The sequence below is a fragment of the Pteropus alecto genome, unplaced genomic scaffold (assembly GCF_000325575.1).
Source record: "Pteropus alecto unplaced genomic scaffold, ASM32557v1 scaffold88, whole genome shotgun sequence".
NCBI lineage: Eukaryota > Metazoa > Chordata > Mammalia > Chiroptera > Pteropodidae > Pteropus > Pteropus alecto.
The window spans coordinates 15,013,412-15,030,644 of NW_006494611.1; the positions used below are offsets into that span (position 1 = coordinate 15,013,412).

Genomic DNA, 17,233 nt, shown 5'->3' on the forward strand with positions numbered 1-17,233 from the left:
TCTTATGCTTGTTTCCCACATGTACACATTTTAAAAAACATTAACACATCATTATGACATCCACAAAATTAACAGCTATAAATTTAATATCATTCACTTCTCAGTTCAATTTTTCCCGTATGTCCATTTTTAAACTGCACTATGACGACTCTAAGTGGGTTACTTAATTGAGAATTCTTAGTTCTTACCTGTTTAAGTGTGCTTCTTTATTTGATTTAATTTTGTGTAATTCAAAAGGTTATTTTTCAAATGTTATAGTGACACTAATTCTTCCTCTCACCTCCGACCCTCTTTTCCCACTCAGAGGCAATCACTATTATTTTCCTGTCTATGCTTCTAGAAATATTCTTTTAAACTGCCTAAACATCTGACATCCAGCTCTGTTCAATTTGAAAAAATTTTTAATTTTTATAGTGTTCTTCTGCCTATTTCTATTTCTTTAATGATATAGTGCTCCCTCCATATTTTCAGAAAATATCAATTACTCTGAGCTAGGTTAAATAGTTGGCTTATGGAAATAGCAAATAATAGTTAATTTAAAAATTTCAACTCAGGTATGCTGGCTCAGCCACCCACCCAGGGGTAAGTACAATGGATGTTCGATATAAAGAGTTTCCTTTTGGTCTTTTATAATTTGAATATAAAACCTAAAAATGAAATTAACCATTAGTAAGAAAAAAAGGCATTGAGCTTTTTTAGAACCTTTATATCTGAATAACTGTTTTGCTTTTTTCTAGTGATTATTTCCTACAAATAACACACAGTTACATATGTTTTACAGTTTCAAGCTTATTTATTATTCTCTTGTGGAATGCTAGATTTAATGTTACAGTATGGTTGTCAAAGCTACTGAAATGTGACAAATGTCCATGTCTAAATGCTGCAGAACAGTATACTGAATGATTTTTAAAAAGTTACTTTACAGCTGAGGTCATATGGTTTTTAAACCCAATGCCTATGTGAATGGCCAGCCACAAACCTTGGGGATGTTTATTACCTGTACATGTATATACAAATATATCCCTTACATATATATGCACACAGGCATGTATTAATTTATGTGTAAAATTTATAAAATTATATACATATACATACATGCACATCTATATACATATACCCACCCTCACCATTGAGCTCGTTTTTCTAATACTAATCAACATCAGGTCCAATTCTTATTGCTGCTCAGTATAACTACATGATTTTAAGTGCCAATACCAAGCACCTTTTCAGATGCAGGACAGGTATGTCTGTGCATATAGATATGTGTATTTATGTATATTTGTGTGTGTGTGTGTGTGTATATATATGAATTCTCCCTTTTATGCTTCAGTCATGCATTACTTTAATAAACAGGTTTTTTAACCATAAGTTTTGGAATTCTAAACAGTGTAAAATCTACTTTTGGAAAACTGTATATGTTCATAGTTACAAAAAATATATTATATATATGATCAAAACCTATTGCGTACATATGTTCTCTGATCTGGCTATATCCTAGCCATTAGATAAATTAAAAAAAACACCCTCTTAATAGGATGTTATGATAGCCTTAAATAGACCATTACCTGTATTTAGAATAGTTGATATATTTTAAAAGTTGACAAAATGTTAAAGATTTGAAAAACACTATGCATCTGCATTAAATATATAAAGGTTTCCACCAAGAACCTGGTTCAATTCATTGTCTAAGATTTTCATGTTCCAAGAGTGACCAGTATCAGTCATTATTCTTAAAATTATGGCTCATTAAGGCTTTTATACAAAAAAAGCCCTCTTTTTAATCATTTATAAAAACAAGTTCTATTTAAAAGAAAAAAAATGTACATGAACACTTAAGTACTCATGGATATTTATCCTGTTACAAAGTGACTATGTAAAGATATAGGAGGCTCGTTCCTACTAAGAACACCTCATGGTAGCACATGTAAACCTGGTTTGGTTCCTCTGCTCTGCAGCTATTCAGCATGTAAAATTTAAACCATTTCACATTAACATTTAAATTTAATACAGTGCAAATATTTGAGAATAACTTGTTCCCCCCAGTGAAACAAGAACCAGCGTTATGCTGAATATTCTTCAGATGTATTTACACATTGAGCTAAAAGTTCACCATAAACTTTGAAATTTGCTGAATATCAGCAGAAATGTAACCGAACTAGCAGCAATTGCATTTACAATATTTGATAGTTACTTGAGAGAATGCATAAAATTTTCCAGGCTGTACTCGGAATCATATTGCTCTTGATCCCAAAGATCACTCAGGTTTTCAAGAACTGATTTCATACTTGCTTTCCCAGGAGTAGAGGTATCAGCTTTTTCTGCTTTGCCATCCTTAAGAAAAATTGGCAGAAAGATAAAATGAAATAATAACTTCAGGAATATTTTCCTTTAAAATATTACATTTGTTTCTAACATTGCATTTATTCAACAGAATTAAATACTTCAAGTGATGGGGAAGCTCATGATCTCATAAGATAGCTTAATCTGTTTTCCCACAGACCTAATAATTTTATTATTTTAAGCTTTTTATTTGGGAAGAATTTCAAGATTATAAAATTATTATAAGAACATTACAAAATTCATTGTTAATTGTCTTATTAGCTCTGTCATTCTCTTTCCCCTGTATACATGTGTATGTATGTATGACTCAGATAATCAGCTTTTCCCTAAAACCATTAGAGGGGAAGTTATATTTTCCTCCTTTATTCCTAGATAGAAATAAGCATGTATTCCTAAGAACAAAGACTTACGTACCTAAGTACAAAGGTCAAATTAAGGAAATTTAATACTGGCATATTAAAATGATTTAATATATATTCCATATTCAAATTTTGCCAATTGTCACAACAGGATCCTTTATGGCAATAGCTCTTGCTTCCGTGGACCATCCCCCTGAGCCCAGTTCTACTTGCTAAGTCACCTGTAAGACTATTCTTTCAAACAGAATAAAAGCTATCTGAAGACAGAAATCCATGTTTCTTTGAGCTTTTTTTCTAGGTTACATATTACTTGTTCTTTCAACCTTACGTAATATGACGTGATTAAAGAACCTTTATCCATTCTGGCCATCTTTTAGGGACTTACTAATTTGCTACTGTTTAAAATGTAGCACCTAAAATCATACATATTTAACACTTTAAATTTATTGGGATGACACTGGTTAATAAAATATAGCTTTTAAGTGTACAACTCAATAATACATCATCTGTATACTGCATTGTGTGTTCACCACCCAAAGTCAAATCTCCTTCCATCACCATATATTTGACCCCCTTTCCCTTTGGTAACCAGTAAACTGTTGTCAGACATAATATTCTAAATATGACTTAGCACACACAGTACAGTGGAACTACTTTTTCTCAGATTTGGACATTGCAATTCTGTTATTACAGCTAGTTTAATTATCTAAGGCCAATTCTCATCATAATTTATACTGAGTGTGCAGTTGATTTTCTGAACTTATCAAGGACTTTAAATCCAACTCTATTAGTTTTACATTATTAGACTAACCAACATTTCAGGCTAGTACATCCTTTGATAATGGATTGTTATCTGATGTATTAGTTCCACCATCCACGATAATAATGGCTACTACTGAGAATCTATACTAGATATCCTTACGATTTCATTTTAACTTCATAATCATACAGGAATATAGACATTATTATTCTCCCAAGGGGATAGATGCTCAAAGATGTGAATTTGCCTAAGGTCACCAGTTAATAGGAGACAGGGCAGGGAACACATACCCAGGTCTAACTAACTCCAGTGACAGCTGTCCTTTATCAGGAAAGGACTAAAGAAAGAAACTTTGGGGCAAGACACTTTTGGAGGACATCAGAAAGTCAAAACTTCAAACATCCCTTAGTATCCTGGAGAGTTTTATCTGGACATTAAAAATTCCCTCAAAGAGTTGTCTAGTTGATATCAAAGTGAATGCCTTTTGCTACTCCCTTCAATACTTTCACCAAGTAGTCCCAGGAAGTTTGCAAATGCATTAAAGACATAGCAAATTGTTCAAGTTCTTTACCTTATCAAGAGTAAATAGATCAAGAAGTTGATCTGTCCCCATACTCTGCAAACTAGAATTCTCTTGGCTAATAACTGTATTCGCTATATTCATCTTGAATTTCTGCAAACCCATTATTTTCTCTTCCAATGTTCCTCTGGTTATCAATCGGTACACATTAACCACACGTTTCTGAATAAGAAAAAGAAGTTAAGCAACTGTAGAGCACAAATAAAAGCTTTGAGGTTCACCAAATCGGGGGGCCTGCATACTTGTTCTAAGTACTTTACTATCTAATTAGGATTGAGTTTTCTTGATCTGGCTTAAAATGTTTGCAGAGAATCACAGATTAGGAATGGACAGTGTCCCAGTTTTCTTATCCCAAGCCACTCATTTAATGCATGAGGAAATGGTGCCACAGAATTAATGACTTGCCTAAGGTCAAACACTTAACATCATAGTAGGAACTTAAACCAAGGATTCTTGTATTTTTTAGAAAGTATTTTTCCCAGTTCACAGGTTAACACCTGTGAGTGGTGAGTTTTTACCTGACCAATGCGATGGGCCCGGTCCATGGCTTGTAGATCACGCATAGGATTCCAATCGTGCTCCACAAATACCACTGTGTCAGCTCCTGTTAAGTTAAGCCCCAGGCCACCAACGTGAGTTGTAAGTAAGAGAACATCTATGGATGGATCATTGTTAAACCTAAAGGTATAGATATTAAAAAATAAAATTAATACATTTCTTAGGTGCCTATATAACAGAAATTGGATTATTTAATAAAAATTAAAGAGCACAAATAAGAATTTTTTTTTACAACTCCATAATATAGACATTTCTGTGATAACTTGATATATACATAACATCTTTAGTAGTAGAAAGAATGTATTCTAGAACATGTCAGAAATTTCATAAACAGAAATAAATCCAATTGGTTTGTATTTTAAGATATCAAATAAAGACCAAGTTGCAAAAGTGTAATTAAACACTAATTATAATTAAAACAAAACCCAACTATGAACCTTTAACATATGGAGATAGAAGGGGATAATGGGAGGAAAGGCTAGATCAGTCGGGGAAGATAGAGGATAAGGATGTTGAGGGTGGCTGCTATTGAGCTAGTCCTAGAAGATAATGACAAAGGACATCTAGTAGCTTCTAGGAAAAAGAAAAACTAACATTATTACTAACATTTTAACCAAATGACCAATATTAGTCTCACTATGAGTCAAGCAAGGGCTTTTACTTTATATGCATTGTTATTTAATTGTTATAATAGCTCTATAAGAATATTATCATTGTCCCTATTTTAGAGAGACTTGGGCTCTGTGGATAATAAACAGGCCCAAGAGAACACTGCCTAAATAGCAGAGTCAGGCGTCAAATCTGGATCTGTCTGCTTTCAAAGCTCATTTGTGGTCTCTAACTGTATTGTGCCTAACGATCTCTTAAGGATGCTCACTAAAAATGCTCACTCTTGAAGTCAGCAGGTCTGAGACAGAACCTAAGAATCTGCATTTAGAAATGAGATTTCTAAAAGACGGTACAGGTCACACTTGAGAAACACTGTACTCACCAATTTTGCTTCCTAGCTGGGTCAGCTTCCAACTTGTTCTCAGCAGAAACACAGAGATTAGGATACATATCTCAGCTAATCCACTTGTGTGCTTCCTCCCACCCCAACTTCCCAAAAAAGGTGAAGTAGAAAGTAGTTATCTCTTTTTTGTTGATGCCTTAAATTTCTTTCATATCCTTCAAAGTGCCTTTCCTAATATAGTCACACCTTTTTTTTTTTTTTAACTAAACAAACTATTCAATTATATTTCTGTAGTTCTCTAGTTTTAATAGGGTTTAGTTGGGTTGAATTATAATTATACAATTATATAATAATAAAACACATTTGCAGATATTTAGCCAAAGTAAACACTTTCTGAGGCAAACTTCTATGTAAATAACCATACACTGACTGCAGCTTGATTCATAAGAGTTTTAGAAGCCACTTACCGTGAAACAATGGAATGCCTCTGACCAGGAGGTATGCTACCATCTAATCTCAAATAAGTGACAGAGGGTAAATGAGGTTTGAGAAGATCATGTTCTACTATATCAAGCATGCTTTTAAGCTGACAGAAGATCAGTATCCTGTGCTGGGCCACAACAGACTCTGTGCCACTCTCTGAAGTGCTGCCATTTCCCAAACCACAGTCCAACAGTAACTTGAAAAAAAGAATCAATTGTTACACAGGTGTTCAATAAAAGTAGGTGACTAATAGTTTTTCAAGCTATTCCTCATATAAAATGGTTTCTAGATTATTTATTATAGTTATATATATATACTTATAGTACCCAAGACTATAAATGATACTCCCAAAATTTGGCCTGCCTGCTATAAAATACAGTGAAACTATGATGCCCTCATTTTGGCCATTACACTATTGTTTATCTCACCCAAGATCATAGTAGCTTTATTTACCAGAAACTAATTCATTAAATAGATTTACAGTGAACTTGACATTAAATCAAATTCAGTTTTACCCTATATAAGACTGACGTGCTACCTACTGCATTGAAGAGGCAGATAATTTTATTTGAAATGTTTGCCAAGTCTGACAGAAAACACTTGTATTTATATAAGTGTTTTAAATTTGACTCTGCTTATCTCCATTAAATTTCACCTAGAGTTTCAGTTCATTCCAGTCTATTGAACTTTTTAAATTCTGGCTCTGGTACTACCAGATACTTTTGGCACTATTATTTGCTGATAAACATGTTTCTGTATTTTTATTGCCAGATTTTTAAAAAGTATATAAGACTTCTCCTCTACTTCAGAGAATAGAAGTATTTTAGATGAAAGCAAGCAAGCAAGCAATCTAGCTTTCTCCTGAGGATGAAAAGAACTGAGCAAATGAAAAAGAAGAGTTCTAGAAAAGACATCCATGAGTACAGCCAGAAACAATCTGGGCCTAAGCTGCAGATTTCCTAAGTTTAAATTCCAGACACTTCAGGGTGACAAGAAGCATTCTAAAATGAGATTAGTTTAAGTAACAACTATAGGTAAAAAAAAGCAATGTATAAAAATATAAACCAAAAATAATTTAAAGCCTGTAGTATCATTAACATGTGGATGAAATTCAATTTTTATTTGAAAATAGATCCACACTGATACACATTATAAACAAAACTACTGAAAGACAAAGAGAGAATCTTGAAAGCAGCAAGAGAAAAAGTGATCCCCTGTAAAAAGGATCCTCGATAAGATGAACACTTGATTTTTCATCAGAAACCATGGAGAACATTATCAAGAAAGTAAAAGATAATATACAGAATGGGACAAAGTATTTATAAATCATATCTGATAAGGGCTTAATATCCAGAATATAAAAGAACTAAACTCAACCAAAAGACAATCAAATTATAAAACAGTCAAAGAACTTAAACAGGCATTTCTCCAAAGTATATAAATATCCAATAAGCACAAGAAATGATGCTCAACATCATTAGAGAGAGCAAATCAACAATAAGATACCACTTCATACCCCTACTGGGATGACTATAATATAAAAAAATTGAAAACAAGTATTGGGGAGGATATGGAGAAATTGGAATCCTGGCACCTTGCCGGTGGCAGTGTAAATGGTGCAGCCACTATAAGAAACAGTTTGGCAGTTCCTGAAGAGGCTAAACATAAAATTGTTGTATGATCCAGCAATTCCACTCCTAGGTCTACAACCAAAAGAAGTGAAAAGAGGGACTCAAACACTTATAAGCTAATGTTCACTGTGGCATATTTGCAATAGCCAAAAGGTGGAAACAATTCAAGTATTCTATCAACACATGACTAGATGAACAAAATGTGGCATATACATAATACTAATAATGGAATATTATTCAGTCGTAAAAGTATCAATACATGCTACAACATGAATGAACCTTGAAAATAAGTGAAATAAGCCAGTCACAAAAAGACAAATATTGCATGATTCTATTTATATGGAATATTTAGAACATGTAAATTCATACAGATGAAAATTAGATCAGAGGTTACCGTGCTTTGGGGAAAAAGAAAAATGAGAAGTTATTGCTTAATGGATACAGAGCTTCTGTCTAGGTGACAGAAACATTCTGGAAATACACAGTGATGGCTGCACAACACTGAATGTAATTAATGCCACAGAATTGTACATTTAAAAGTGGTTAAAATGGCATATTTTATGTTACATATATTTTACCCAATTTTTTAAAAATGCTATATATATTCTACCACAATTTAAAAATAAAAGAAATGTAAATACATCAGGGAAAGCAAATTTACCTAGTGTTACAGATAAAAAATGTTCAATACATATCTAATACTTAAAGTACCTACTTACTTGTTTCAAAGCTGAGAGTTTTGGGGCATGTTGAATATCATGAAGAGAAGAATTCTGAACTGCCAGTTTTTCAGTGGTACTCTTGAACTCTGGATGTTGAGGTGTTAAGACTAATGCTGGGTGGTTGCACAGTTTACGTAAGTACTGCAATGCCTTTAAGGGGGGAAAAGTATATATAAATCCACTTCACATGCCACAAATGTCTGTATCTCAGTAGCTTTTCCTATGCTATTCTATGTCTACAATGCCATTCTTCTCACTACTCCTACTCATTCTTCAAGAGCCAGTTCAAATATCTGATCTGTTATTCTTGTGCAGTTTGTATTTTATGAGAGCATTTATAACTTGTATAAACTGTACTTCTTTTGTCTATCTACCCCACTAGACATGAGCTCCTCATGGCAGAAAGAGTACCTTATTTGTTAACTCCTATAGCTAACCCTTTCCCACTCAAAGTGCTTGATAATGCTCACAGGTACTTCTGGAACCAGGCTGCATTTCCCAGAGAAGGGTTTCTTAAACTTCAATGGCTATAAAAATTTCTTGGGGACCTTATAAATCTGCAAATCTCTCCCTTCTACGCAGTATTCTGATTCAGTATGTCTGGTGGTAGGGGTTCAGGGGTGGAGCTAGGTGGTTATATTTGAAAATCAGAACCCTATATGGTCTTTTCTTTTTTTGATTCAGCTGCACTTTCTCTTTTGCTTTTTACTTGGCTTATAATCTGGGTCTCGCCCTTGGCACAGAGATCTGTATTAGCTAGCCTCACTGAACAAGGCTCAAGAGACTGCTGAAAACTATGATAGAAATGATGAAAGAGGTACAAGGCTTTACAACCTCTTTTCCCTCTTCTATCTTTAAAAATGCTACAGTACTTAATTTATTGAGACTTTAGGAGGTTTTCTACAGTGGAATATCTCAAAAGAGAAAGAAAAAGCAAGCTGACATTTTTCATTTGTTATTCCCTTGAACACATGAGGCATCATGTCTCAGGACTTCTGTACTTTTTGTATCTTCTGCCTGGAATCACTTCCCCGCCACTTATCTGCATGCCTCAATCTTCCTTCAGATCTCTGCTAAAATGTCACTTTCTCAGTGAGGCCATCTCTGATCCCTCTATTAAAAATCACAACCTATCCTGATTCCTACACTGTATAACCCCAAACTCTGCTTTATTTTCTCTTACACATTATGTATTTTATTTATTCATTTTTCATTTCTACAAGGAAAGGAATCTGTTTTATCCACTGCTTTAATTAATCCCTGAGCTTAGAAAAATTACTGCCTTGTGGTAGGTGTTCCAATATTTTTTTGAATGGAAAGCATTCTTTCTAAAAGATTCTTTCTAAAACCTTTCTTTTCATGTAATAAATGTATAATGCATTTTGGACATTTAATTTTAATATTAAATTATTACTAATTATGAATATAAAAATAAATTGGAACTTTTACCTATTTAAGAATGTATACGCAATATTTAAAAAATTTAAATAAACCCATATTTTAGTGTTCCATGTCAAATTTGCTGCACTGAAGAACATTCTTCAACAACATTTCAAAAGAACACTGCAATCTATACCTGGAATACATGGCCTGTAGCTTTAAGCTTTGGTTTTTCGGTTTCTTCAGAAAGTGCAGCTGAAGAAACTGTTTCATCAACATCACACTTGGCACGAGACTTAGCAAAATCCTCATAGAGCTGAACCTGTAAAATTCCCCACAAAAAGAAGTATACTTAATTTTCAACTGATGAAAACATAACTAGCAAAGACCAATAAGAGCAGTAATTTAAATCAACCTTCATTAAAGAAGATAAATTATAACTATATTTTACTACTGATTACAGATTATCCACTGCATCTTGGTAAGTTCCTTTAAAATTACATTTAGAAAACAAGTATCACACATTAAGTCTGACTGATAATATATTAAAAAACAAGTAAGATAGTCCTAGACTAAATTTTTCCACTCTGTTCACAGCAAGATAAATATATTACTAATAATAGAGAACCTGAACCCTTATAAGTAAATAAGAAAAATCTCCCTTAAGTTATGTGGTCAAGACTCCATAGGTACATTCCAAGAGACCAAATCTTAAATCTTACTTCTGCATAAAAGGAGAAGTCATATCAAGTTTAAAGCACTACTTTGGGGTTTGGGTTCTGCTTGTACATGCTAAAACAATGCAAAAGGGAAGAAAATCTAGAATGCTAAGGAATAGAATTTAGAGTGTGAAAACCTATGAAAGCTAAATAAAGCCGAATGTCACTTCCTCCCCAGCTCCCTTCTCCAGACTAAATGATCTTTTATGCTGTTGTAATTAATATACCACCATCAGTACATTACCACAGATTTTTTTCCCATATGGTACCTTTTCTTTATTGTACTTTAAAAAGTCTTCACCTCATTGCCCATAAAATATTCCTTTTAAGAATATTAACCCTATTTTTATAAATAAGGAATGGAAGCCCAGAGAAATGAGGTAAATAATATAATCTCAAAGTTCTTAGCACTTAGATTAGTGTCTTGCCCATTAAACTCAAGTTGTATAGATAAATACAAACAGACTAAATGTCTATACACTGGAGGGGAAAGGTAAGTTTGTAGCATATGTCTGTATATCTTTGATTCATTTGATCACACTAAACCAACTCATAATACTTAAATAGACTGATGAATGGTAACCTAAAACATAAATATTCAAATGAAATTCTGATTATAGGCCACGTCTTACTAATACAGAGGACAATGTTCCCTTACAAAATACTACATGAGGACTGGAATACAATAAATTCCTTTGATAATGGTCTCTATGTATAAAATCAGAACTGTGCAGAAGACAAAATTTATTTTGAAAATTTATTGGCAATGCAATAATACTTTAAAAGGGATGAGGTTTGCACTTCCCAAGGTTTGAAACTCAGCCTTGATATATATTAGCTATATAACCTTGAGTAAGTTAACTTTCTGAGCTTCAGTTTCTTATTTGTAGAAATGGGGATTGACAATACCTATAATGCTCTTGTGAGTATATGACACTACAAGATTTTTGGCCCTTATAAACATTTCTTCATCAGTTTAACCTTCCAACTTTTTCAATTAATTAGACACAGAAGACAGCAACTATGATAGAGGATTTTGTTTTAATGCTACATTCAAAATGCACATATCCAAACAGATTCATTTATGTCTTACCTATATCTGTTTGAAATAGGATATTCCTAAAGTTATGGGAAGTAGCAGCAAGATTACAGTGATAAACCAAAGGCTATTCCCTTTTATTCAATACTTTTGTGGCTTATTCAAAGCAATCTACTAATACACATACTACCAACAACCACGATCACCAGATTCCTAACCTGGAGAGGACTAAGAGTACAGTAATAGTCTTGAATAATTTTAGGTGGAAGATCCTGCAAAACATCTTCTTTCATTCTTCTCAAAAGAAATGGCAGGACTTGGCGGTGCAGTGCATCCATCGCAAGAACACCTGTTAATAATAAGAAAATGGCTTCAAAAAAGTTAGGAATAAATCACATTCACTTGCACAGAGTATACAATTATCTCTCTTTTTCATACCTGCTTCTTGTTCTCGACTGGAGCTTCGAGCATCCCTACTTGCTAATATAGGTTTACCATATCGAGCAGCAAACTGGCGTTCAGTCCCCAAAAATCCTGGCATGAGGAAATCAAATAACGACCACAGCTCCAAAACATTGTTCTGAACATAAGAAAGGAACACCAGTTATCTTTTGAACTGGGATTATTTCCTTACTCTTAAAAAATAAAACATTAATTAAAGCCCATTATGGTAATATAGATGATAAGCACATTTTTAGGTACATGGTAGAAGTCCATATTTTAACATGTAAAATTCAGGTTAGCATTCTTGGAGAAAATAGTCTATCCTATTTGGGGGGAAATTTTCAAGTCTCCTCCACCAGAATAAACCTTGGTCCATAGTATTTAAATCTTACTGGTGACATAAAATAGTAAGTAGAAGAACAGAAGGATGAATACATTTTTGATTCTCTTAACTTTGACATTCAAATTAACAGCAGTATTTAAGGAATTTGGCCAACATCACTACTACTTCAACAAAGGAAAACCCAAAAGAGTTTGGTTATAGGTCAAGTCTGCCCAGTATTTATGGATAATGAGGAAATAGGCACATGTTCTTTCCAATTCTATTGTTGAAGTTTCATGAGAAAAAAAAATCAGTATGTTTTCCTTTTGGATGCTTTCCCAATTTGTGTGTATCCTAAGGTATCATCCCACATCTTAACCCTTCCAGATGCCCTCCTCACCCTGCTCAAGTTCTGTCTCACCATGCTGGGCTGCCCTCCCACATGATGGACCCTTCTAATTCCACTTAGGCTCTGACTCCCAATGCTGGGCTACCTTGGCTCTTCAGTGCAGAACCTACCTTAGAGCTTCAGAGCTAAACTCTTCAGGTGGGTAAGGGGGAAAGAAAGATGGCCTTTAAGCAAACAAATAAAAACCAAAAACTTCTTGTTGTAAAAACAATAACCTATTTAAAAATACTGTGAAGTTTCTATATAGTTTAAATTGAAGCAAAATCTTAATAATTCAAGCCTAAAGTGTCTTTTTTTCCCTTTTAAAGGTACTTTTGTTTATACTAAATTTTTATATGCTTGAAGTTATCTTTTCTGGTTATTGGGATCTATAGTGTTAGACAAAACCATAACATTTATAACAGTAAGTCTCTCACCAAAAATAATTTTAAAGAAAAGGAACAAATATATAAATAAAAAACCATCAATTATTTCAGAGCCAGAGGGACTCTTAGACGTCACTTGGTGTTTATCCCCCACTAACTAGAGAGTGATGAAGGGTATCTTCCTATCACAGTTGGCTATCTAAGCTATGCGTAAACATTTGCAACCAATTCCTCTAGAAAATAATAGAATCTCTCATAAGTATCTGAAGACATCGACATACTCATCTATCCCCTTCCTTATCCAAGATAAACTTCTAGAATCTTCTCTTTTAAACTGCCTCCTAACCTCAGGTATTCAAACTTCTTGCTATATAATGATTCGTCCCTGAATCAGCGCTAGCTTTTCAGTGTTAAATCAGATTGTGGTGTAATACTACAGAAGAATGGCCTGTGTTTAACAGAGTCTGACTAATGTCTCCCACACTTTGGACTAGACTTCTATTTAAAATATATTTTAAATATGACTTTAAAAACCTAATTTTCTCAGATGTTGCTACATAGCAAATACATCATTATAAAAACAAGATAATTACTGGAAATGATCATTCCTGTAAAGTAAAAAACTCCTCTTAATTTAATTCACAGCGAAATGCCACGCCTTCTCTCACATGGCAAATACTATAAAAAAGAAGAAAAAACAGTAAATGATTACCTGTATTGGTGTTCCAGAAAGAATAATCCTGTAATTAGCAGTCAGTTGTTTCACTGCTTTTGACAATTTTGTTTTTCCATTTTTGATGACATGGCCTTCATCAAGAATACAGTAGTTAAATTTAATATTTCTAAGAGAAAATAAACAAAAAGTTTTTAGCATCTTTTACTGTATATCAGGAACTATATTAAGAGTTTTTGAGACAGGAAAGTATTAAGTTTCTTCAAGTCTGATACTAGGTTTTTCTTAAAAAAAAAAAAAAAAATTTAAATTCTTACCTAAAGAAATCTATGTCGTTCCTCACAACATCATATGAAGCCACTATCAGATTGTGCCTTTTTACTTGATGCTGTAATCTATTTAAAAATAAATAAGATTTAGGAAATGAGGAATGGAATCTGCAAAATCTATAATATATTTTCAAAGGGGAAACTACAGCTACCATCATATAAGGTGCTTTCAATCTGCCTACTAAACGCAATATTTTCTTCTGTTTACATTTATGACCTTGCTGTCTGAAGGCCATTCTTCTTATAAATTGGCCTTATCACCCTAACTTAAGTCTAATTAGAAAAGAGATGGACACCTAACTCAAAATGCTGTGGACATGTTTATCTTTATTTGCTAACTCCTCTTCCTTGGAGGCACTATTCCTCCGTAACTCCATATTGTTCTGAGGAAGTAGAGAGGAAGCTGTCAATCACATAACCCCATAATCACCAAAGAGATGAAGCATTTGAATCAGGTTGAGCCATTCACAATACTTGGTTCCCTGACCACAAAGGGCTGGTTTGTGGTCATGACACAAACAAGAGCAGTCAGTCATCTCCAGTATCTGTATATTAATGTTAGGAGAGGAAAGATCTGTTTACTGCAGTATTGCATAATTGCAAAACTGCTTAGAACAATGCCTGGCCAGTAGGTGCTCAATATATGTTAGCTATTATTAAGACAGAAGGGCAGCAAATCTATGGGACTAATCAGCAATCTATGACTATCCAAGCTTTAAAAGATGAACTGAAATCAACAAGATTCCTCTCTTCAAAATTTGTATGTAGGAACATAAGAGATGTGCAAGTCAACACAGAATAAAGCTAACAGGGCTCTAGCACTGCTATGGTATCAGGGCAGCTAGAGCAGTCATTGTGGACAAAAGCACTTTTGGGACAGGGAAGAAGGAAGAAACTCTTAGGGAAAGTGGGTAAGGAATGAGAATTTAACAGAAGCTCCTAGGAGATGCTATGTTCACAAGGCTCCCAAGAAGGACCTAAACAATGGCTTTGGTTCTTGATAATTCCCTAGCTCCAAAACGTAGAAAGCTCAGTTGATTGTTAATAATGGCTAAAATCTTTGAATTTTGATGAATCTTGATGACTATATCATTACAACGTATGTACTCTCACTTTTCTTAAGTTTCTACATCTGAAAACGACAAAACAAAATTCATTTTTAATATATTTTATTCTTCCAAACTACTTAAAAGCAAAAGATGTAACATTTTTTGGTTGTACAGCTTTTACCTTATTCTTTCAGTAGGAGGTCCAGTATAGTGCAATGGATTGAGATATTCTCTGGAGCAAAATTTACCTACTTCATCCACCCAATGACCTGTTAATGTTGGCGGACAAACCACTAAGGAAGGAAGTGGCATACATTCTGCCAATTTCGATCTTGCATATTCCTGCGCCCTTTACAACAGCAAAACACAATAAATTAACCAGCTTATTTACATTTCTTAGCATCTGGAAGCCTTTGTTTAAAATAACATTTTAAATTACCTGTGACAATGATCTCCTGCTAGAATGCAGATAGACTGTAAAGTTTTTCCTAAACCCATGTCATCACATAGAATTCCATGAAGTTTATACTTATTAAGAAAGGCTAACCAGTTCACACCATCCTGAAAAGATGAATGAGGAAAATTATAAATGTAAGCAGATCATAAAACATCTTTTCTTATCAAACACGTTTGCATATACAAAGAATCTATTTTTACGGGCAAAAGAAATAAATGTATATAAGAAACTAAACATGAAATTTTACTAGGTGAATTTTTAAAACTCTTCAAGGCATATTTGAAAGGAACAGTCACCATTCATATTTACAAGATAAATATAAAACTTCACCTGCTGATATTTCCTGAGTTCAGCATTGATTGGTACTGGAATTTTGTAATTTTCTAATTTCTTCCCATCTAACAATTGCTCCAAAAAGTGTCGTTCCTTGGCTTTCAATTGGATTAATTCTTCTGACATATTTGGAGGGTCTGGAATGCCTGCCTAAAATGATTTTTTAAAAGGATGTCAAAACTATTTATTCATAATTTTTTCATCCTCAGATTATGAAATAACTTTTAAGTCTTATCAAAATATAAATGCAGGAAAAAAAGTAATTAAAAATAGTATAATTTGAAGTTTTAGAGAAACATAGTAGAATAAGAGACATCCCCAGATATCTCCCCTTGAAACAACAATAAGCTGAACATCTAAAATTCAACAAAAAACACCCAAACTGCACACCAGTGCGTCTGAGCATGGGATCTGCACATAAGAGCTACCATAGGACAGAACCCCAGGTGTGGGGTGGTGGACTGGGAGAAATAAAGAAGCTGCCGCTCACAGCCAGTGGAGCTCCCTGTAGAAGGAGAGAGAAGGGAGAAGGTGTGGCGACTTCCCTGAACAGCCCTTCCTAGGAGTACTGTGAACTCCACGCTGCTGGTGGCAGGGCCCAGTCATTAGGGCAGAAAGCAGAGAAGAAGGATAACAGAGAAACAACAGTTGATTTTCACCAGCTGGGGTTGCAAAACCGAGGCTGAGATGCAGTCCCCAACCCCTAACACAGAGGACCCCTCCCCCCATATCCTCTGAGACTGAACGCCGCAGAGCCCAAGGAGAATCTGAACAAACGCTACCGAAACTGTCGCTAACACTGACAGGGAAACTGAGACTGAGTGCAGCAAGCATGATTAAATATCTACATGAAAATAAAAAGGCATTATTAAGGCTTTATATAAAGCAGGGATCCAAGAGGCTTAGATGCCACCTACTGGAAACCAAAAGAAAAGTTCCTTCTTTGCAACAGGCTAAAGAGAGATCTTAATATAATAAATCTTTCAAGAAAAACAGCAGAATGCACTTCTGTTAATACCCAGGCAGAGAAACAGTCCATTAAACACTATGAACAACCAAGGTGACAAGGCATCTCAAAAAGAAAGAGAAAAATCTCCAGAAAATAAGCTTACAGACATAGAAATATGTGACTTAAATGACAAAGAATTCAGGATGGTACTTCTGAAAAAACTCAGTGAGATCCGAAATGAATCATATCAACAATTTCGGGAATTAATATTTATGCTCCCAATTGAATGAGCAGAATTAGTTCTTTAGCAAGGAGACTGAAACCCTCAAAAAGAACCAAAGAGACCTTCTGGAGATAAAGAACACATTGCAAGCGTTGAC

The 17,233-nt window shown here is 34.1% G+C and overlaps 1 protein-coding gene across 1 annotated transcript in view; it reads right to left on the reverse strand.

Moving 5' to 3' along the window:
- Positions 1-771: 771 nt before the first annotated feature.
- BTAF1 (B-TFIID TATA-box binding protein associated factor 1) overlaps positions 772-17,233 on the reverse strand; it is an 88,209-nt gene continuing 71,747 nt past the window's right edge. Inside the window, 13 exon segments of the mRNA XM_006925950.3 lie at positions 772-2,331; positions 4,031-4,201; positions 4,558-4,717; positions 6,017-6,228; positions 8,383-8,535; positions 9,962-10,087; positions 11,742-11,872; positions 11,962-12,103; positions 13,776-13,905; positions 14,054-14,131; positions 15,296-15,463; positions 15,554-15,675; positions 15,902-16,054. Of these exon segments, the coding sequence (XP_006926012.1) occupies positions 2,188-2,331; positions 4,031-4,201; positions 4,558-4,717; positions 6,017-6,228; positions 8,383-8,535; positions 9,962-10,087; positions 11,742-11,872; positions 11,962-12,103; positions 13,776-13,905; positions 14,054-14,131; positions 15,296-15,463; positions 15,554-15,675; positions 15,902-16,054 (1,890 nt within the window). The 3' untranslated portion in view covers positions 772-2,187.